General features: G+C 41.0%; 1 protein-coding gene across 1 annotated transcript in view; it reads right to left on the bottom strand.

The window, feature by feature from the left end:
• Nucleotides 1-23,118, bottom strand: part of TLL1 (tolloid like 1) — a 1,749,881-nt gene that overhangs the window by 547,394 nt on the left and 1,179,369 nt on the right. Inside the window, exon 12 of the mRNA XM_044063452.1 lies at nt 7,331-7,456. Coding sequence (XP_043919387.1) covers nt 7,331-7,456 — 126 coding nt within the window. The remainder of the gene's footprint in view (nt 1-7,330; nt 7,457-23,118) is intronic.

A 23,118-nucleotide genomic window follows, 5' to 3' on the forward strand; every position in this document is an offset into this window, starting at 1 on the left:
CTCTGGAATCATAGATAAACTTACTAAGCTGGGCATAAATCCCTACGTCACTCGATGGGTTGCCAACTGACTTAATGACAGAACCCAGACCGTAAAAGTAGCTGACTCCAAATCCAGCTCCAGACAAGTGACAAGTGGAGTACCTCAGGGTTCAGTCCTGGGACCGCTCTTGTTTGGCATCTACTTCTCTGAAGTACAGCCAAACACTAAGGAACTCTGGCTAACAAAATTCGCAGATGACTGCAAACTGGGAGCCATTATTGAATCCCCAAATTATGTGGATATTCTACAAAACGGCCTTACAGAAACAGATGCTTGGTGCCAGAGTCATGGGCTCAAGCTTAATGCCAAGAAATGTATAGTTATCCCCTTTGGGAAAAAACATGTATCCATGAATTACCACATAGGTGGCAGTACATTAAACACCGAAAGTGTGATGAGAGACTTAGGGGACACAGGTGGATAGTGGTCTCACCTTCGATAACCACATCACCACAACAGTCAGGAAATCCTTCTATGTGGCACACCTCATCACTAAGGGCTTTTCATCCAGAAAAAAAGGAAGTCATTGCCCCACTGTACTCATCCCTCATTAGACCCATTATAGAGTACAACGCTCCATTCGGTATGTACCTCACAATACATCTGCAACAGCTGGAAAGGCCGTAGAAATATCTCACTAAAAGAATCACAGGCCTAAAGCAGACGCCCTATGCTGACCGTCTAGAAAACTCCAGCTATACTCTGTGGCATATCGTCTACTCAGAGGTGATCTCTGCTTAACATACAAAGACATGTCAAACCCTGAGCTGTTGGACATGGCTCCACTTAAAGAAATCCCAATCCCTCAGAGCTACATGTTCCACGTATCTAAACCTTGTCATCACAATGAACAAAACATAGGCTCATAGATTCATAGGTAGGTACTACGATATCTGCCCGAGGGCATGTATAAGCCTAGCGAGAGTGTGTCGGCTTTCATCACCCCATTGATTAATTAACTGATCCTCTGTCAAGCAGAGACAATAAAGTGATCTCAGGGGTGTATTTTCTGTTACCCATCCACTCAAGGTTTCTGTTGAAGAGTGTTAGTGAAGGGCTCTGCCTGATGTAATTTGGAATTTTGTTCCAAAGCATGGGGAGTCTCTGTGACAGGAATCTATCCCTCCAGCATGTTCTATTTATTGTTGTGGTGAGGTTTGGCTCACTAGAGCACGTGGCTCGCAGTGACTTGGATTTCTTTAGGTGGAGCATGTCCATCAATTCTGAGTTGGACATGGCTTTGTAAGTCAAGCAGAGATCACCTCTGAGTAAGCGATATGCCGCTGAGTACAGCTGGAGGTTTTTCAGTTGGGCTGCATAAGACATATGTTTAAGGCGAGGTACTTTTGTGGTCTTTCCAGCTGTTGGAAGTGTCTTGTGAGGTACATCCCAAATGGGGCATTGTACTCTATGATGGGTCTAATGAGTGACGAATAGAAGGGGCACTATAACCACTTTATTTCTAGATGCGAACCCTTTAGTAATTAGATGGGCCACATAGAAGGATTTCCTAACTACTTTGGCAATATGATTGTCAAAGGAGAGATTACTATCTACCTGGGTCCCCAGATTTCGTATTACCTCTTCTGTATTAAGGTGGCTGCCACCTATGTGGTAATTTGTGGGTGTTTTGTTTTTCCCAAATGAGATGACTATGCATTTTTTGGCATTTAGCTTGAGGCCATGACTTCAACACCAGGTGTCCGTCTCAGTAAGGCCCTTTTGGAGGAAGTCTGTGTCAGCCGGAGAGTCAATTATGGCTCCCAGTTTGCAGTCATCAGCGAACTTGGTTAGCCATAGTCCTCCTGTGTTTGCCTGTATTTCTGAGAAGTATATGCCAAACAGTAGGGATCCCAAGACCGAGCCTTGCGGGACACCACTTGTGACTGGTTTAGAGTCGGACCTGGAGCCCACTATTCTTACCGTGTGAGTTCTGTCTGTAAGCCAGTTGGCAGCCCATCTCATGACGTAGGGGTTTATGTTCAGGCTGGTGAGTTTTTCTGTAATACCAGAGTGGGGAATGGTGTTAAAAGCCTTGGCGAGGTCAAGGTAGGCTGTGTGAACCACCTTTCCCTCGTCTATGGCCTTGGTGACTGTCTTGAAGAAGTCATCCAGGTTTAGTAGGCATGATCTGCCCTTAACAAAGCCGAACTGGGTCGGGTCAAGTGTTTCGAGGTTCCCAATGTCTGTTAATGAGTTCCATGATGATGCGCTCCATAGCCTTGCAGACCAGGCTAGTCAGGCTTATGGGGTGATAGTTACCAGGGTCAGTTGTAGACCCTCCTTTGTGGAGAGGAATAACCATTGCTGTGCGCCATTCTATGGGCACGTAGCCTGTGGAGAGGCTGAGGTTGAACAGCGTGTTTAGGTGAGGGGTTAGTTCATTCTGTAGGTCATGCAAGACGCAGCCCGGGACACTATCTGGTCCCATTGAAGCTGTGTTTTTGGCTTTTCAAAGGGCGGTTTTCACCTGTGCATCTGTGATTTTTGGGACACTTCACTTTTCTGGTATTGCTGTGGGCCCTTTCGGAGGTGAGAGGGGGGCGAAGTTTGCACTGAATCTATTTGCCAGGATTTTGGTAATATCAGCAGGTTGAGTATATTTTGTGCTTTTTTGCACTAGTTTAGTGCATATCTATGAGTTGCCACTTAGATTCTTAACATAGCTAAAGAAGGCTTTGTGGTTATCTTTTGAATCCTTGGCTATTTTTCTTTCGAAGTTAGCTTTGGATGATTTCATGAGGGACCTTAGTTTCTTACTGATACTGATCAGGGATGTCTTTGCTTCTTGGGATTTGCTTTTTTTCTGAACTAGTTTCCTCCTCCTATTGTATAGCCTGTTTACTGCAGGGGTCCTCCAAACTAGTTTTCTTCTCTTAGAGGAGTGAGTCTTGGTTTTGCTAGGGATGGCAAGATCCATGCATCCTTGTAAGTGCTCATAGAGTGCATTTGTAAAGGTTTCTGCATCTTGGGCAGCGTTATCCTTTAGCTTGGGGGCTGTGAAACTTACCACCTCTGTTTTATGTAAGGTGAAGTTTGCTTTAGAAAAATTTTTTACTGTGGCTTCCTTAGATGAGGGTGGTGGTGGGGTGTGGACATCCAGAGTGATTAGTTTATCATCTGATCTAACCAGTGACGGGTTGACCTCTGGTGTGGAACACCTTTTGCCCATGTTGGTGATGACCAGGTCCAATATGTTTTCACCTCTGGTAGGGGAGTTTACCAGCTGATCCAGGGCATTTGATTTGATGAATTCCAGGAAGCGCTGGGCCTGGGAATTTGTACTCGAGTAGTTTTCCCAGTGAATGGTAGGGTAATTGAAATCGCCCAATATCAGGGTGTTCGGTAGGACCTTCATGTTTTCCAGTGTCTCCAGAAAGGTGGAGTGGTGGTCCTGGGTCATGGAGGATGATCTGTAGCAGGCCACAATTTGCATTGCAGATTTGCCCGATGTTAGTTGCACATGGATGATCTCAGAGGTATCATGCTGCGCCACTAACCTGGAGGTGTAGGTATCCTTGATGAATATGGATACAACCCCTCCATTTGTGTTTCGGTCTGTGTTCTGTGGCCAAAATGTGTGGTATGAGTTGTAGCCCGGTAGTGCTGGGGTGCTCTCTGGAGCCTTGAACCAGGTTCCAGTTACTGCACAGATGTCTACATTCTCCATACTGAGGAGTACTTCGAGCACGTGCATTTTGAGATTTAAACTCCTGGCGTTGAGTAGCATAAACCTCAGTTTTTTGTTAATTATGCTGTTTACGGAGGTGGGTTTGACTTTTGAGCCTTGCCTAAAAAAGGCACTATGGGGGCAGCAAGAGCCTTGGCCAGTATTCGAAAGCCTAGGGGTGATAGGTGCAAGCCATCTCTTGTGAAGCAATGCGGCTTGTCGAGCATGTCGTCCCAGGCTGATAGACATTGGATCCCCTTTGAATGGCACCAGAATCTTAGCCAATTGTTGAAATTGATCATTTTTTCTTTATACTGAGGTATCATTCTTGGTGATGGCAGGATGCTACTCAGGGTCAGGGTCATACCAGCCTGGGCTGCATGATCAGAGAGCTCTTCCAGGTCTCTTTTCATGTAGTCCAGGGAGGTACGTCTCAGGTCATTCACACCAACATGAACAATGACAGAGTCATATTTGTACTTGTTCTGGAGTGACCCGAGTGCTTGTGTTATGTGGCGGATTCTGGCTCCCAACAGGCAGCTAACAGTAACCTTTTGCTTGTCCAGCCTAGTGAGTGGGACGTCAGTCTGCCTGACTATAGAGTCACCTATTACTAGCGTGTTAGGTATGTTATTTCGCCTTCTGGGCTGTGATTGTGCGGCACACTGATTTTGTGTTTTATGTGTTGTCTGGTTTGTGATGGGAAGTGCAGGTTGTTTGGGTGTCTGCTTTGGAGGTCTCTGATACTTTTGCAGGTTTTTATTTAAAGCCTCTGAGTATCATTTTGTGTATTTATGTGTATTTTTTGCCAGTGCTGTTTTAGCAGGTCTGTGTGTGGCTGGAGGTGTGGTGCAAGTGTTAACCTTCTCCTCTTGACTGTCCGTTCCAGTCTTGGGTGGAGACAGCTTAGCTTCCAGTTTGGCTGTATAGTTGCATCTCTCGCATATGTTAGTGTTTTGTGCTAGGAGGAGAGGGTTGTCTGTGTACATGAGTCAGTTGTAACATTGCCTCAGGATACCCAGATTCACCAGCTGGACTGGAGAGTGCACCTGAATTTGCCCTTTGGTCATGCCTGAATAGTAGGGTGAGCTGCTTAGTCACTTGGTTGGTGAGGGGTGAATAAAGAGCCTTGCCCTGCTGGGCAATCAGTGTCAGGGTATATTAGTGTATTAGGTCTGAGCAAGTGCTGGGCTGTAAGATGGTTTTCGAGTGCTTAGGTTGAGAGTTAGACTAGTTTCAAGGGAAAAACTGAAGAGGAGACTTAGTGGAACCGGGAATAATTTAACCGTAGCTAACTGGCACTGCCCAGTGTGCAAAACCGTGCAAACGAGTTTTTTATGATAGGGAAATGAAAGAGATAGAAATTAGCCCAAAATGGCCAATAAACTACTAACTTCTGGGCTGGAACCACTCCTCCAGGGACAGATAGGTTGCTCAAAGCTCCCCTCTCTCACAGAAACAGAGAAACTTCCTTCTATCCAAATAAGGTAGGGGGAACTCAGAAACTAGTATCATAGCCCTGAATTCAGCACTAGCCTGAAAACTGAACTATACTAGCTTAGAAAGGCAGGAAACAAGGAATTTTTTTTGTTTTGTTGTTTTGAAAAGATAAGGCAAAAACAGTAAAAAATACACTTAAAACAACTTTAAACGACTACAAACGATCAGAAAACGCTATCGCACTTTAGTGCGTAGCCTACAACAGTTAAACAAATTATTTAAACAAAAACCTTTTTAAAAGTGCAGGCAGTCAAATAAGTACAATATGTGAAAAAACAAACTTTTAAATCACAATAAACACTGGAAAATCTGCATTTAGGCGGAAAACAGTTAAGTACAGCAAGAAAGTATTGAAAACTGATACTTAATCATTCCAAAGTCTCTCTTCTAAGCTAGAAGACTTGTATCAGTTTAAGGCCTTCTAGTGCTACCCAGTAGGTTAGTTATGGGAAAGATGGAAAACAAGCGCAGATGTGGTCTTTTAAATCAGAAAGTTGAAAGAGACAGACCATCTGTCCAAATGGTCAATAAACTACAATTTCTGGGCCAAGAAACCTCTCCTCTCGTGGTAGACAAGCTACCTAGTGCTTACCACTCTCACTGATAAGCTACATCTCTTCCATGCGAAAAACAACTATTATCCATTTCCCTAGTAGCAGGGCTTCCCTCATGTGTTCCTGCTCTTTCCCTTAATGTCAGGAGTTGATCTCTACATGTCTATACATGCTGGAGGGAAAGGTTCCTGACCCAGAGACTCCCCATACTCTGGAACAGACTGCCCATACATGTCAAACAGAGCGCCTCCTTGGCCCTCTTCAAAAGAAACCTTGATGACTGGATGGGAGATAGGAAATTTACCCCGGGAATCACATCAGTCGCCCTGCTAGACAGGGGTCCAGGGAAGTAAATATTGTGGGAAGAAATATCTGGGGAATTGTTTGGCTAGGCTTGTATAACCCTAGGGCCGATAGCCTAGTACCAACCTAAGAACCTATGAATACAGTTTCTATCAGACTGTTATAAAGAAGCTGAAGGAAACAAAGTGAAAAGAGAGGAGGAATGATGTAACAACTGAGGAGCATGCCAGTAATCTCATAGCATATTCAGGAACTATAGACCTACAAGTATCGCACTTGATGAAATAACAATTTATGATCATCAATCACACCCAGAAGTATGTCCGTCCCACCATATACTGACCCTCCTTTATACTCTTCTTTACCTCCCTTATTTTCCTTAATCTTCTCCCTGTTGCTTTGTCAGCAGCTGAATCTCTTCCATGCGAAAAACAACTATTATCCATTTCCCTAGTAGCAGGGCTTCCCTCATGTGTTCTTGCTCTTTCCCTTAATGTCAGGAGTTAATCTTTACATGTCTATACTTTGCATTATAAATCCTGCAAATTACCATGGTGTGTCTCTGCCTTATTCTGATTAAGACCTATAAGGCCTGCATTGATTTATTTACGCATGCATGCATATATTTGTGTACTCCAGACTGAGTTTACACCCCTGCATTACTTTGTTGATCATATGTGCAAATAAGTTTCAGTCCACTGAGTACTTCTTTGTTAAATAAAGTTTGTGTGACAGCATGAATGATACAGCGTAACTGGAGAGCATCGCTACACATTAAGTACACCTTAGAGGAAAATGCAAAGCTTAAAAATATGCCTCGTTCCATAGCATAAATTAACATCATGAAGAGTACTACTGCTCTTACAAAAATAAATAAATAAAAACAAGGATATGAAATAATCATGAAGCACAGCTTAACAGAATATGTGAAAGTGCCCCAGATTTCATTACCAAAGTAAAAAGACTTGCATATCACAGCTCTGAGCTAACCAAGGTTAGGTTCATCTTGAGAATGACTAAGTCCTTATGATGATTCAATGGTTACACTAAGAAAATGTGTGCTTGTTACTACAGGGTAGTCAAAAAAGAAAAGGAGATTATCAATGTAGACTACCACTAGAGGAGGTAGAGGTAGAGGTACCAAAAAAATAGAATTTTACATAAATTGACACTAGATTAGTAATGTTTTCACTGTCTCTGAAAAGATAGCCATACATTATCAGTACTGATATTAAAGCAAGGTAGGTGACTTACTCCTTACCTTCACAGTTCTTCTTATCAGGAGCCAATTCGTAGCCAGGCTCACAAGCACACTTATAACTGCCTAGAGTATTAACACACCGTTGTTCACATCCTCCATTGTCAGGTTTGGCACACTCATCTTCCTCTGTAATGAAAAAGATTCCAAAAGGTCAGTTAAGGGTTCTTCAGCTTTCTCGTTTCTTATTCTGAAGCAATGTATGGGTGTTATTCTAAGAACATAATACAACATGCAAGTTATTATTAGTGCAGGCAATTACTTGCTTCACCTAACTTATGCATTTTAAAACTATTGTTTAGCTGTAACAGAGCAAATGCAATTTCATGTTTCACCATTTTCACTTTTCAAGAAAAACGTGGTCAGACAGGTATGAACTCACTGTAATTGTAGACGTCACAGCATGTTCATGTTTGCACTAGTGTTAATTCTTGGGAATGTCTGCTGCAGAAGACTTGACATCTGACCCAACTTCCAGAGCTTTTCACCTTTCCCCGCCACTTGGCTGGATAGATGTCCACCCACGTGCAAGTCAAAAAGTCTGAGGTATAAGAAGGATCAGCAGTGGTCAGTGAGACACCAGAGCATCAAGCACCCAGGTAGCAAATGCTCCCATGGATGATAGTCCAAACAAAAGGACCCTCAAAGTCCTCTTGCCAAGCACTAAAAAAATCTGGGGAGGAGGGATGATTGTAGGAACTGGACAGAGGACAGATAGAAATAGCAGGTGACCCACTCAAAGTCAAGGATGAAAATAAGTCAAGGACAGATTATTGGAGGGAGGCAAATATTACTGCAGCAGTGACCACACTCTAACTCTACAGATATGGTAAGCTCACACATAACTGCACTATGTTCTTTGCATGGTTCATTGATGCAGTAGTGCTAACTCATTTCTGAAGCCTATATAATGTTGGTTATCTGGTCCTATAAAGGAAGAAGTTCTAACAGCTCTTCTAGGATGGCTGTGGTGACGCTTGTCCTTACTAAGGAGGTAATGGACAGGCTGTAGTATTTATAAAAGCTGGAAGTAGACAACAACTAGTTGGTTTCAAGATGGTCTGGGTGCTATCCCCACAGGAAGGCTGCCCTAACAATACCATAATATGCACTGACATGTCTTGGCTCAGCTTTTCCATGAAAGGAGTAACAAAATGAGATGCAGTGGGCTAGCAATTTGGAGATAGTCTGTTTGGATTCCTTCCCTCTCCATTGGAAAAGGCTATGAATAGCTGGTCTGTTTTTCTGACTTCTTTAGACCTTTCAAAGTTAAAATCTGAGTTGCCTTGGAACATATAGGATATGTGGGATCCTTTCTTTCCACCTTGTTCTGTGGGGCAGATAAAACATTATGAGGATGACTGCTTTATTAAAAGAAACTTCTGTCACCACCACATGTATGAAGATTAGGTCAGTGTGGGGGATAACCCTGTCCTTGTGGAAGATGAGGAAGGGTTGTTTGCATACAAGGCTCTACAATTCAGAAATCATTTGGGGACAAGATTTGACCACTAGGAAAATAGCTTTCCAAATCAGATTTTTTTTGGAGGGGGGAATTGTCTGTCAATCATCAGACTATTTCTTAGTCAATTAAACCATTCATTCCACACCCACCTGGGTAAGAGCTAAGTGGGAGGGACAGTCATTTAGGCAGCCACCAGTGTAGTTAGGTGTTTTGCACATGCCTAGTAACAAGCCTGGGATTCATTGTACAATAGGCAGCAGCAAGGGTAAAAATTTTAGAGATGCTGTGGTTGCTGGTTCAAATGAAAGTGGTGTCAATTTTTCCAGTACATAGTTGAGGTCATAAAGGGGAAGAGTTCATTATTGGGTGATCTGAAGTAGAGGAATCCTCCAAAGAATTGCTACTGGATGTAAGGACAAAAGTGGATCCCAAGGCAGCCATATGGAGATAGCAGATGCACATACTTTCAATGAAACATAACACAAGTCTAGTCTGCAAGCATTTGACAGGTATCCAAGGACTGTGGACAATGTTGTCTGGTCTCTTTATGAGACTAAAGTGAGGATCCTTTTCCTTTTTCTAAGTATGACTGATATTTGGCTTTCAAGCTTCAGGAGTGTAAGCATATCCTTAGTAAACATGTACTTAGAGGGGATGAGTGGTAAATCACCCATGCTGTCAGCCTCAAAGTTCTATATGTTGGGTTGCATGAGGGAACACTTGTTCTGAGATAAGAAGTCCACATGTTGAAACAAAGGGCCCTTTTTTGCACACCAGCAGAAAAAAAAAATAATGCTGACTTTGCCAAAAAGTTCTCTTGCCAGAAGGAAAGGTGTAAACAACAGACTAGTCTAACTGATTGAAAGGTCATATCTGGCCCAAGCCCCTGAAAGTGGTGTTCTGTGGTGTCCTGGTGCAACATTTTCTTTAACTGTTTTCTGAAGAAGTTAAAAATGTCTGTTTCTGGTGCACCCACCTATGGACCAAATCCAGAAATATGTCCCTGTTAAGATTCCATTCATGAGGGCCTGCTTAGCTGGTCGGTTAGTGTGTCTGCCCCCCCGGATATACCATACGACTGTTGTCTGTGAGGATATGCAACGTTCCTGGTTACCATATCTGTTTGAATACTTCAGTGGCTAAAACTACATCCATAATATGTGATTTTTTCCTCAGAGTTTTGTTTCATGTTCTCTGAATTCTGGCCAGCCTGAATGTGTCCCCTCCCCCTAAGCTATGTCCAATGAATCTGACAGTCTGGGGCTGATTTGACTCCCTGACTGAAATTCCCCTGTGGAATCCATTATGAAAGCACTTTTAATATACAAGGCAGTAGAGTGATGGAGCAATTCAGGGAATGGGCATGCTGGCAATACTTGTTTCATAGGTACAACTGCAGTTTTCTCAAAGGATTCACTGGTAGGATGCATAGGAGATTTAAGCAATTTAGTCTTGTGACTATAAATGCCTTGGCTATACCCACACTCAGGCTATGTCCCATTTCTCAAGAAAATCTATGCCAGTTAGTGTAAATTTGAGGGTACCCACCTTGTCATCCAAGTTCTGTTTAAAGAGTGATACTGTACTGCATTGCTTAACCTGCAGGGATAGCTTATTCCAGATAATGAATTGATCACTCTACTGCATCCTGTGTATCTGTTGAAGATTTAGGTCCATGTTTCTAGTGTTTCTGAAACTATGAGACTTGCGGGTATATACAGATCAATTACAAACAGGGTTTCAAATGGCACAGCAGATCAGGCTGTCTTGGTATATCACAATTTTCTTAATTAGGAACCTTTCGGGTTTTTTTAGTTTGATATGTAGGAGTGTGGTACATCCCTAAAGGGGATTGTGCTCAGCAACTGTTCTAGTCAGCACTGAATATAAGGAAATTACATCTTTGGATCTAAATAATAAACTCTTGGGTATTACTTGTGCTAAACAGAAGGATTTTCTGACTACAATTGCCATTTGGTGATTGAAGGAGAGAGAACCATCATCCCATTCACCCAGGTCCCTGACTACATTTTCATTTAGTACTAGGGTATAGCCTATACTATATTTTGAAGGTATGGGCTGTGTTCCAAAAGAAATAATACTGCACTCACTATTCCTCATTTAATTCAAGTCCATTTTCAGTACACGGATATTATATAGGGTATGTTCTTTCTGAAAGGTACAAGTGTCAGAAGGTGTAATGACACCAACACCCACCTTGCACTATTTGCAAACTTAACTTACCAGAGATTTTTTGTTCTTAGTTTGGAGAACAGAGAAGTAAGTGTCGAAAAGGAGAAGGTCCCAGTACAGAGCCCTGGGAAACTTCTCTGGTTACTTTCACATGAGAGACCTACCACACAAAATTTGTATGTTCTGTCTTTTAGCTACTGTGCTAGCCATCATAACATAAGCAAATACATATAAAGCATTTGGCTTATTAACAGTGCCAGCACAGGACATGGTGTCAAATGCTTTGATTAGGTCAAGATACACTTGTCTGGACAGCACGACAACTGTAAACAGCCTGTATGATCCTCTAAAGGAAGTTAACTAGATTTAATAGGTAGGCTCTCCTTTCAATGAAGCCAAATTACTGAGAGTTCACCCTTAAAATTTTTTTTTAATTTTACAACTTTTTGCCCCCATCACCTACCAATCAGACCCTCTGTCTTGACCAAGCAAACCATTTGTTCCCCAACCAGGATGGGCCATCATCCAGACAGCCATAAGGGTGTTTTGAAAGTTTGTCTGTTTTTGCCCCATACCTAGCCTGGAGTGCACTTGGACGAGGTGGTCAGGAGGGGCATGCAATTAGCTGTCTGCAGAGGACATTCCCTCACCTCCTACCTACAAAGCAGACCTGCTCCTACTCCCTCTCCCTCACACAAGCAGTGGCCTGTCTGATCTTCACGAGGGAGATTGCACCACATATTGTGCCTTTGCATGCTAACAATCACCCCCCCGGGAGACGTGAGTGGACCATATCCCTAAATTCCTCCCCCTCCCTGCTTACTGCCAAGGCTACCTATCAAACTATGGTTACCTGGTTTAGAGTCAGGTCAACATCCCTCTGCAACCTTGAGATAGGCTTGATTTCTGATATCGTAACTGATGACATCAGTTATGATATCACAGCTTTGCAGATCAGGCTAATAAGGCTGACATAATTACTAGGGTGTGGCTACGGCCATACTTGTGCAGGGGCATCATCAATGCAGTGCATCATAAAAGTGAAACAATTCTAGTGGCTAAGCTTAAGTTAACAATTTAGAGACGTTCAGAGAGGTTGTGTAAGGTGCTGTTTAATAAACATCTTGGTATGTTGTCAGATATCTTGAAGATAGTATTCTTGGTTTCTATTAAAATCTTCAGAGCACATTCCTTGGTGATAAAATGGAGTACAAGGTATTCTGGGATATATGTAACTTATCAACACACTCAAAACTTCATAGAAATAAAAAAAAGAAACGGCAACAGCAAACCACACTATTATTAAATTAGTTAAGGGCTTTCATCCCCTCTCTCTTCTGGGATGTTCATGCAAAATCAAACAATATACTACATCTGGTAAAATGGATAATGTTAAAGAGGTTAAAACCAAAAAGGCTGTTTTGGACAATTTAGTCACAAACAACATATTGTTCGTGCAAAATCAAACAATATTATATTTGGTAAAGTGGATAACGTTCAATAAGTGAGAAACAAAAAAGGAAAACAAGTTTGGTAAGGGATAGGAATTATTTATATAATTTAAAGCATATATTTTGTTTTTTTAAAAAAAACAATTTGTCCGTATATGTTAGGGAACAAAATAATAGGGAGGTGTAGATACAGGGAAGTGTGTATCAACTGAATAAAGAGGTCACTAGAATGTCTGTCCTTTCTGTGATCAGAAAGGATCAACAACATGAAAGGAGGGAGGGGGATATAAATCAACCCAAGGATGGTTACTGGAATCAAGTTTGGGGATATGTTCATTAACACAGGAGGGTGAGGGAGGGGGGCAGGAGATACAAACAGTTAATATTAAATTATGGATGAGATTTTAAAATGTATAATAGGCACCACTATTGAAGTATTCACAAAGCATGTAAATTTGTTTGAAAATGGGTTAATATTTGTGCCTACTAGATGAGCACGTGTTGAGAATACTTTAACTGATTTAAAATTATTTACAAGGAAATTGAATTTTTGAACATTTTTCTGATTATTGTATTGATTTAATTGCTATATTGTTATATTTTGTATGTTGTTTATTCTTCTTTTAGTTATCTGTACAATTATTTTTATTCCACTTTCTGCTTACCTCTACTTTAACTCACTTCTCCTATCATCCCCTTTCCCCTTTTCACTAATTCTCACTTTATTCCATAACCTCCCTTCTCATACCATCTATAGGTGTCACGTTCACCCTCTATTGTATAGTTTTGTTCTTTACTCTGTTTCCTTATCTCTATCTCTTCTTGTCTCTGTTTATCATTTGTTTGCCATTCTCAGTTGTTTTTCCCAACATTTTTTCTTTCTTTCTTTCCTTCTTCTAGGTTGTTCTCCAGTTTTGTATGCAGTATGGATCCCTACCTTATAATCCAATGTTTTCATGGCTCATCATTACTGCCCTGCAGTTCTGCAATAGGGGTTTCTGTTAAACTATGTTATGGCACACTCATTCCTTTTAAAACACTTTTGTGAATGGCGCCTAGCACACCACTAACTTTCCCCCTGCTATATTTCCATCCTTCTTGGTATTTACTTTCCCTCTGTCAGGGTTTTATTCCACCTTTATCATAGACCATATTTTTCTTTCTCTTCTCTCCTTGCTTACGTTTTCAATCTGTCACCCCCTCACTCTAAATCTATTTTTTCTCTGTCTAGCTGTTAATTCTCTAAGGGCAGCCGTAGTTTCCATTTGCAAATGCTTACAGCTTTGGTGACTTGTTTTCTTTAATTCTCAAGATCTGGTCCATCCCGCTCCATTCACCCTTCTCTGCGCTTGGGCTCATTCTGCTCTCTACCCTGCCTCCATTCCCCACCTGCCCCTACTACTTCTATATTTATCTCTACCTAGCCACTCCCTCGATCTCTCCCCACCAATCACATACTAAAGACATCTCCTACTTCCCACAATCCTACAGACTACATTTTTTACCACTTTTTATCCACCTTCTTCCTCTTTTATTTTATCTTACTACCCTACACAAGCTTTTATCTTACTTTTCTCAGAAAATGGCTTCCTCCATCATCTTACACCCAAAATTATATTATACACAATGACCATTACTCTTCTTATACTTTTCAGCCATCTTACATCTCTCCAACTCTTACCACATAAAGAAAAGTTGTGTAAAATCTTACCATAACCATAGATGTCCTTCTCTTCCATGTTGCAGTAGTCAACATATGGGTTTTCTCCTCTTGCTTTGCTAACATCTGGCCAGTGTACAAAAGTTTTCAGTCCCTGTATGGTGAGTGGGGCATCTGACATGGCTCAAAGAACATGGTAATGATATGAAAAATTGTTTGCACGTAAGCAATTGCACGGCTCAAAAAAGGCATGATACAGAGAACAAAAAGGAAGAGCCAGCAAAGCCAAACCCAATAAAAATAATTTATTGTAAATACTAAGGACAGCAAAGAAGTGCACAAACCGGTTTCGGCTGGTATTGACACGCACAGCCTTCTTCAGTGCGAGACAAGTATACTTCAAGCATGCCTTTATATAGACTGCAAATACATCTGATTGGTTATTTCTAGAACTTGTCATTCAAACCGGGTGGGAAAAGCCCACCCGACTTAACAATCCATTTTTTCTCCTTTGAATTAAGTAATGCATGCCAGCCTGTTTTATTGGATTTTTTACCCCTGATAATGTCAATAATTGTAAACGTAAAGGATGCTGAAGGGTGTAATACTTGATGTTTGTATAGAGCATTGTTAAGCCTGCCTTTTTTGATATTACTAATGTGCTCAGAAATTCTTAATCTGAGAGGTCTAGATGTTTGACCTATGTAAAATGCTCCACATGAGCATGTAGCCAAATAGATTAGCCAATCTGAGCTACAATTGGCAAAGATTTTTATCTCATAAATATTAGAGGAGTTTCTACTAGTAAATTCTTTGGTTTTTGATACTTTGCTACAGTTAGAACAATGTTCACAAGGAAAGCAACCCATAAGCATGGCACCTGTAAGTGTGCTTTGAATTGGTTCAGGCTTATCCAAAATATGTCCATGTTTGTAGTGACTAAATGTACTGCCCAGATTCCTGCCTTTTCTGAATGAAAAAGAACATCTGTTGGAAATAATGGGAGATATATCAGTATCATATAGTAATAAGTTCCAATGTCTATGTATGCTCCGGATAAGGTTATCTGAATTCCGGCCATATGTGGTAGTGAATCTAAGAAGTTGATTCGAAGAACTGTGCTTCGGCTTATAAGTTAGTAAGTCCGTCCTGTCCATCTGACCCACATGATGTATAGCATCAAAGACATGGCCCATTTTGTAGTCCCTGTTCTTGAATCTGTTAATGAGATCTTTACTGTGTTCACCATATGACACATTATCCGAACAGATACATTTCAGTCTGATAAATTGTGATTTGGGAATGTTTTTGCATATGTGTGGAGGATGAAAACTACTGGCATGTAAAATTGTATTATATTCAGGATGTTTTCTGAATATATGTGTGTCCAAAGTATGGTCAGATAATCTGTGGATAGATACATCTAAGAACGTAATGTTGTTCAAATCATAATGTAAAGTGAAATTTATGCCCCATCGATTGTTATTGAGGTATTCAACAAATTCAGAGAGACCTTCCAGATCACCTTTCCATACAGCCCAGCAATCATCAAGGTAACATCGCCAAATGTCAAGATGTTCAAGATAAATATTGTTACTAGCATCATATATAAGATCTTTCTCCAAATACGCCATAAAAAGATCTGCATAAATTGGTGCAAATGAGGAGCCCATGGCGGTACCTTTGGTTTGCTAATAGCAAACGTCTTCATAAAAGAAAACATTATTAGTTAGTACGTATGAAGCCATATCCAGTAGAAATTCATTGAATTCACATGTGTATAGGCCTGAAGTTTGTAACCAATAGGATAAGGATTCTAATCCCCCAGAATGTGGTATACTGGTGTATAAAGCACTGACATCTAAAGTGCACATGCGCCATTCCGGTTCCAGTTGTGTGTCTGAAATGATTTGAAGAAAATTTGTAGTATCCTGTAAGCATGAACGGATAAGTGTCAGTAAGGGTTTCAATTTCTCAGTCAAAAAGAGGGAGAGAGGTTCAGTGAAGTATCCCCTACCTGATACGATAGGTCTCCCAGGAGGGTGTCTGGGGTCCTTGTGTATTTTGGGCAGGAAATATATGTATTGGTTAGATGAATCTTGTACTGAAAGTTGATGCATAAGATTAGAATCAATAATGGAAGCATCCCTGGCATATGTAAGGAATTCAGAAATTTCCTTTTGAAATTTAGGTGTTGGATTTATGACCATTTTGGAATAATATTTGGCATCAGATAGTTGTCTGAGAGCTTCATTGTTGTAATCTTCCCAGTTTAATACCACAACAGCACCCCCTTTGTCAGCCGAAATTATGACAATGTCATGATTATTTTGTAAGTGTTGAATAACTCGTTGTTCAGCCAACGTGATGTTGTTGGATCGAGTATCAAATGTGGAATGTGAATAGTGTAAGTCCTTGAGAACATTGTTTTGAAATTGGGAAACAGCAGGATGCATAGGAGGGTTAAATGTGGATTTGTGATATGTGAATTTTGGTGCAGGATCACAACCATCAGAACAACCAAAAAACAATCTTAAATTAAGTAATCTACAAAATGAAGAAACATCCTGTGCAAAAGAATCTTCAGTAACAAAAAATCCTGGTGCAAATGATAAACCTTTATTGAGCACATCGATTTCAATAGGTGACAAGTCATAACTAGAAAGGTTTAAAACATTATTGTACGTTTGTGGTACTACTTCGTCATTACCAATTGTAAGAGACCTTGTATGTCTGAAACCACCTTTGTGTTTTCTCCCCCCTCTCTTATACCTAGCCCTAAAGGGACACTTGTCAGTGATCGCTTTGGAGTTGGTGAGCCAGATGCAATCTGCAGTTCACTCTTGGGGCCAGAAGTTGGTTCCTCGGTAGAAGAACCAGTATAAGAAGTCCAATTAGTTTTTAATATAGATTTTGGTCTTTTTCTTTTTGTAGGACGACTGTGTGGAATATTAAATTTGACTTGTTTCTTAGTTATACTAAAAGGGTTACTGCCCTGGTAATCAGAGATATCTCTATTAAACTTTTGGATTTTTTTCGTTTTGCGTTGTGTCTCGAAAGTATTAAGATCAGAGGCCAAATCAAATGTTTAGCAAAAAAAGGCTCTTTCTCAAAAGGTTTAACATCATTGGCCAAAGTCAAAACAGTGTTAATTTCTTTATCAATTGTACGCTCGTAATATTTATTTAATGCTTCCACAAATGCCATACTCGATTTGTGTTGGATATCTGCCCATTCAGACGATAAATCGTCATCTATTTCGGCAACTAAGGGTTGAATTTTAACCCTTAGGCCGCGTGGAGTAATATTTTTGGCAATATATGCCTTGAAAAGTTTGGCATGCCACACATTAGAGCGTAGAGACCTTAAATGTTTGTGAAGTTTCTCGAATGCCAAATTGCAAGTGGTCTCTGATCCCAGTGGTTCAACAATATTAGAACTGTCATGGCTTGAACCTAAGCCAAAGACACTCAGATCCTCGCGATCTGAGGAAAGTCCAGAAACTAGACTAAGTAAATCCATATTGCTATATAAGAAAAAAATATAAATGGACAATTATAGCTCAAAGGGCTACGTCCAAAATAGGAACAATAATAGACTCAAGTTGAGGCTACGTTCCTAATAAGTGTCTAAGCCTGAACTCTAAATTCCAATAAAGAGGAAAAAAATATAAATGTTTGGAAGACACACTCAAAAAACCAGGTTGATTTGGCAAAGTTGCCAGTCAAATTATTTCAAATATATCAGACAACCAGAGACAGTAATATCAAGATAGCCAAAAGTATAGAGACCAAGCAGTTGTCCTAGTATCAAGAAGAAAAATCACGTTTTGGAATAAATGGAATGACAGCAAAATATACAATGATAGGTATCAATAATAACACAAAATGTGTATCCACAAAAAAGTAGAGGTGATGCTAATGAGCACTGATACTCAAACTATTATGGAGTTAAATGAATGAGATTGAGGTGGAGATGAAATGAATTCACAAAATGGCAAAGATAATGTAGTACATGAAAATGTAATATGTGATGCAAGGATGTAAATTTCCTGTAGCATCAAAATTATGCCCATTAAAAAGATAAGTCTATGGTATGGGATGCCAAGAGGTAGTAAATAAATAACAAGAATATTATCTGTTGTGATTCAAATATAAATGCACCTCATTATATAGATATACCCAAAAATGGTAGTGGTAATGTGACCTGTCAGTTATAACATAAATCAAAGAGGCATGGATGCCAAACACTTGTCGAACAAAGACACCTCATATAATGCTGGAATCACATGGACATGCAATATGCAATACTAAAATGAAAGAAGTTTGTGATAAACCTATGATAATATCGAATGAACTCTTGATCATTCACCAAAATGTAAGATACAGAATTTGAAATACTGCTGAAAAAAATAAGTCCATAAGAGACTCAATATTAAGCTAATTTTAAAAATAATACTGTATTGAAAAGAACAGGCTGAAAACCTGTCAAAGAACCTGAATGTAAAACAGAGTTCAATGTGCCATTAATGAGCCAGCATCTGATAACAAAAAGGTAAACCACACTGTACACAAAGTTAGGACTATTGTTAATTTGTAGAAAACAAAATAATAACCAGCTAAATGCAATGAGCTCCCTATATGTGTTGACAAAATCTGTACAATAAACTTATACAATTGAGACCCCTGTATGCATAAACTGAAAGAGACAATGCTGCTTATTAGCCAAAGTGGACAGTATAAACAATATAGTCACATAAAGTCCATGATTTAAGTCCAAAAATGTGATCCAAAATCCAAGTCAATATTTTCGGTCTGTGTGGTTAGAAAGAAATACCAAATGAGCTGGTGTTCAACTTGCTTCCAAAAATGGCGATGGTATCCTAAAACGCTAGTATTGCACAATTCGCAGAAAAGTCATAAAACATAGTCCGAAAAAATGCGAACACATGTGTTCTCTCCAAATAGAATTGGTTCTAGTCTGTTCATTCAACAAACACAAAGTAACACATTCCCCAATGACAGGACTGTTGTTAATATATAAAACCCAAATATCGAGACAAACCCAACTGTGTAGGTAAACCAAAAGAATTATACTGCTGAATTACAAAAATAAATAATATAAGTTGTATATAAGTTGTATAATCACATAAAGTCCAAAGTTATAAGTCACAAAGATATATACCAAATTGCTGGTCAATATTTTCGGTATGGTCTCATAAGAATGACTCACAAATGAGATGATAAACCCTTGGCATACAAAATGGCGATGGTGTCATGAAACGCTGGTTTTGCAGATAATGCGAAAAAATCACCACACAAAAAAGTCCAAAAATTATTTCCCGAAAAAAACATTAGTGTATACACCAGAATCGGGTTTGTTCTGAACTGTTGAAACCCCACGACAAAAATGTCACATAAATGGAAAATATATAAAATGTCACAAGGCCAAAAACTCACTCTTGAGTAATCCAAATGCGTACAAGACGACCTGAAAAGCTTGATTGATACATCACCCCCAAATGTGGCAGAAATTAATACGAGGAAAAATAATTCTGCTGTAATCCACTCCAAACGGGCGAAAATAGCACCAAGTAGATTTAGAAAACCACCAGAGGAACGGCTCCGAGAGTGAACCTGGAGATTGCAGCCTGCTCACGCCAAAACCTAGTCAAAATCCAGTCTATATAAAGGCATGCTTGAAGTATACTTGTCTCACACTGAAGAAGGCTGTGCGTGTCAATACCAGCCGAAACCGGTTTGTGCACTTCTTTGCTGTCCTTAGTATTTACAATAAATGATTTTTATTGGGTTTGGTTTTGCTGGCTCTTCCTTTTTGTTCTCTGTATCAAAGAACATGGGCCATAAAAGTGACATCTGCACACACCAGCCCTCAAAACTGTAAGCCACAGTCAGACCAGTCCTAGTAAAGGGCAATGCCAGTCCTGTGCCACCCAGAAAGGGAAATGCAGCCTAACAGGAGGGTAAGGAGGGTGGGAAGGAATACTGCAACATGGAAAAGGACATCTATGTTTATGGTAAGATTCTGAACAACTTTTCCATGTCCTTCTATTCCCATGTTGTAGTATTCAACATATGGGTGACTGTCAAGCTCAATGTAAAGGAGAGGGTGGTGGTTTCCAGGAATCCATGAAAGATAGCCCTAGCAAAACCAGCCTTGGCCTTGGACATGTGGTCTAACTTGTAATGTTTGGTGAAGGTGTGCACTGATGACCAACTGGCTGCTTCATGAATGGTACAGGTATCCAGACCTTTGAAGAAGGCTCCTGAGGAAGCCATGGCCCTTGGTGGAGTGTGCTTTGACAGTGCCTTGTATGGATTTTTCATGGTATTTGTAGCAGAAGGTGATGTTTTTTAAAATCCAGGTAGAGAGAGTTTGTTTGGTTACTGCCTTCCCCAGGGCTCTGGGATGGAAGGAGAGAGAGAGTTGATCTGCTTGTCTGATGGGCGTGGTTTTATGCAGTAAAACCTGAGTTATCTGTGAACATCCAGGAAGTGATGTACTCCCTCACTGCCCCTTTGTGGGTTACAGAAGAAGGTAGGTAGGTGAATGGCTTGATTCAGGGAGAGGTCATTCACCACCTTGGGCATGAATGAAGGGTTAGTTCTAAGAGTAACCCTATCATTGTGGAAAACTAGGAAAGGTGGGATAGCCATGAGGGCTTGCAGTTCTGATACTCTTCTGGCTGAGGTCAAGGCAACGAGTAGCACCCCCCTTCCATGTACAGCATTTTAGGGAAGCTTTGTCTGCTGGCTCAAATGGAGGTAGAGTGAGCTTTTCCAAAACATAGTTAAGGTCCCATAGGGGTGGGGATGGTTTTCTGGGGGGCCTCAGGTGAAGAACCACTTTGAGAAATAGCTTAGCTGATAGTCTGGATGCCAGAGGGGGTTCCAGGGGAAGGCATGCTGAAATAGACAAGTGGGCTTTAATGGAGGAATAGGCCAAGCCTGTCTGCAGTAGCTCACACAGGTAAGACAGAACTAGAGGGGTCTCGCTTGCAAGTGGGTCCAACTCCCTTTTGTGACACCATATAGAAAATCTCTTCCACTTTGAAAGGCAAGATTTTATTGTATTTGGTTTCTTGGACAGTGAGCATGTCTTAATTGTAAATGTGTCTGAAGGGGATCAGAATCCTATCAGCCACAGGATGAAGTGCAGTAACTGCCACTGTGGGTATATTTGGGATCCCTTGTGTTGTGTGAGAAGGTCTACTCTAAAGGGTAACTTGTGGTGATTCCCTTGGATAGTTGTAAGAGTAGGGGGGAAGGAACCAATGCTGTCTTGGCCAGTAGGGAATCACCCACAAGATTTTTGGTCTGTCCTGCTGAATTTTTAGCAGGACCTTCTGGATGAGTGGGGGTGGGGAATGCATAGAGAAACTTCCCCTTCCAAGATATTGAGAAGGCATCTGTTTCCAGTGCCTCAGAATGTGGTGTTCTGGTGCAAAATCCAGGAAGTTGCCTGTTGAAGGAGGAAGCAAACAGGTCTATTTGAGGTGTACCCCACCGGTGGACCAGATCCAGAAGACATCCCTGTGAAGCATCCATTCGTGGTTGTTTGTGATGGTTCTGTTGAGATGGTCTGCTTGGGAGTTCTGTAGAGAGGGAATGTAGACTGCCTGCAGGGTCACCCCTTGTGAATTGGCCATTTCCCATATTAGGAGAGCTAATCTGCAAAGTAAGTAGGACGTGGTCCCTCCCTGTTTGTTGAAGCACCATGGGACTATGGTATTGCCTGTGAAAATCTTTAGTGGGCCTTTCTGAAGATATGGCTGGAAGGCTTGAAGGGTCAGGAGGATTGCCCTCATCTCTAGAACATTGATGTGTTCTTGATTTGCTGGCTCTGGCAACAGACCATGCACTGTATGATGGCCCAGAGTTGTTCCTCAGCCTAAGTCTGACGGATTTGTGTGCATGATCTGTGTGGGGAGGGGTGGTTGGAGAGGAAGACCTGGATTGAGGGTTACTTGTGTCAACCACCACTGGATTTCTAGCTTGAGGCTTGGTAGCAGGTAAACCCTGTACTCCAAGGGGTGGGATGAGTCCTCCCCAAATGTGCCCCCAAAAGAAGAGGTGGATTTTCTTAAAACAGATCTTGACCGCTTGTTTATCTGTTCACTGAGTAAGGTGAGTAAGACTACCTTACTCAGTGAACAGACTGAACACTTTGAGGAGCAGACCATTTACCATACATGCCTTTAGCAACTTGGTCAGGATTTATTAGTTCTGGAACGTCAGTTAAAAGAAAGGAAAGTTAACAAATTTAACAGGGATCTAAGTGATTATGAGATGGGTAGGCCCTTCGGTCCATACAAAAATGTCACATTTGCAAATTCTATGCCCAAATCTGGGAAAAGAAACCGGCCAAGATTTATTTTAAGAAAATCCACCTCTTCTTTTGGGGGCACATCTGGGGAGGACTCATCTTCCTTCACAGACACTGAAACAGCACACACATAGGTCTCACCCACACACAAACGGACTAATAATGATGCCCCTTTTGGGTTAGAACATGAAGGGCAGGGAGGAAAAGTACAGTTTTGTACTTACCATAAATGTAGATGTTCGAGTGCTAATACAGCTGCAGTCATAACAGATGGGTTCTCCTGCCGTCAGGCGGGTCCTCGGTCGGCCGAATTCCAAAGTCTTGGTCCGGCGTCGGTTGTTGTCGCTTCTTCCCTGACGTCAGTGCGACAGGGGTATAAAAGAACCAGCCGACACAATTTTCTTCAGTTTTTCTTGCCCCAGATGTCAGGTGCCCCCAGAAGGAAGGCAATACATACATTTTTGTAATAAAGCAATGCAATATAATCAAAATACAGTACTGCAAGCAAATACATCTAGAATGAATACCCCAATCAGGTTGCATGAGGAGGTGTTAGCCAATAGGCCTGTCCCAAGACGGGAAGGAGGGAGGGAAACCTGGACTGCAGCTGTATTAGCACTCAAACATCTACATTTATGGTAGGTACAAAACTGTACTATGTTCATTGTGCATACAG

Source organism: Protopterus annectens, chromosome 2.part1, assembly GCF_019279795.1.
Source record: "Protopterus annectens isolate FY-2018-M chromosome 2.part1, PAN1.0, whole genome shotgun sequence".
Lineage (NCBI taxonomy): Eukaryota > Metazoa > Chordata > Ceratodontiformes > Protopteridae > Protopterus > Protopterus annectens.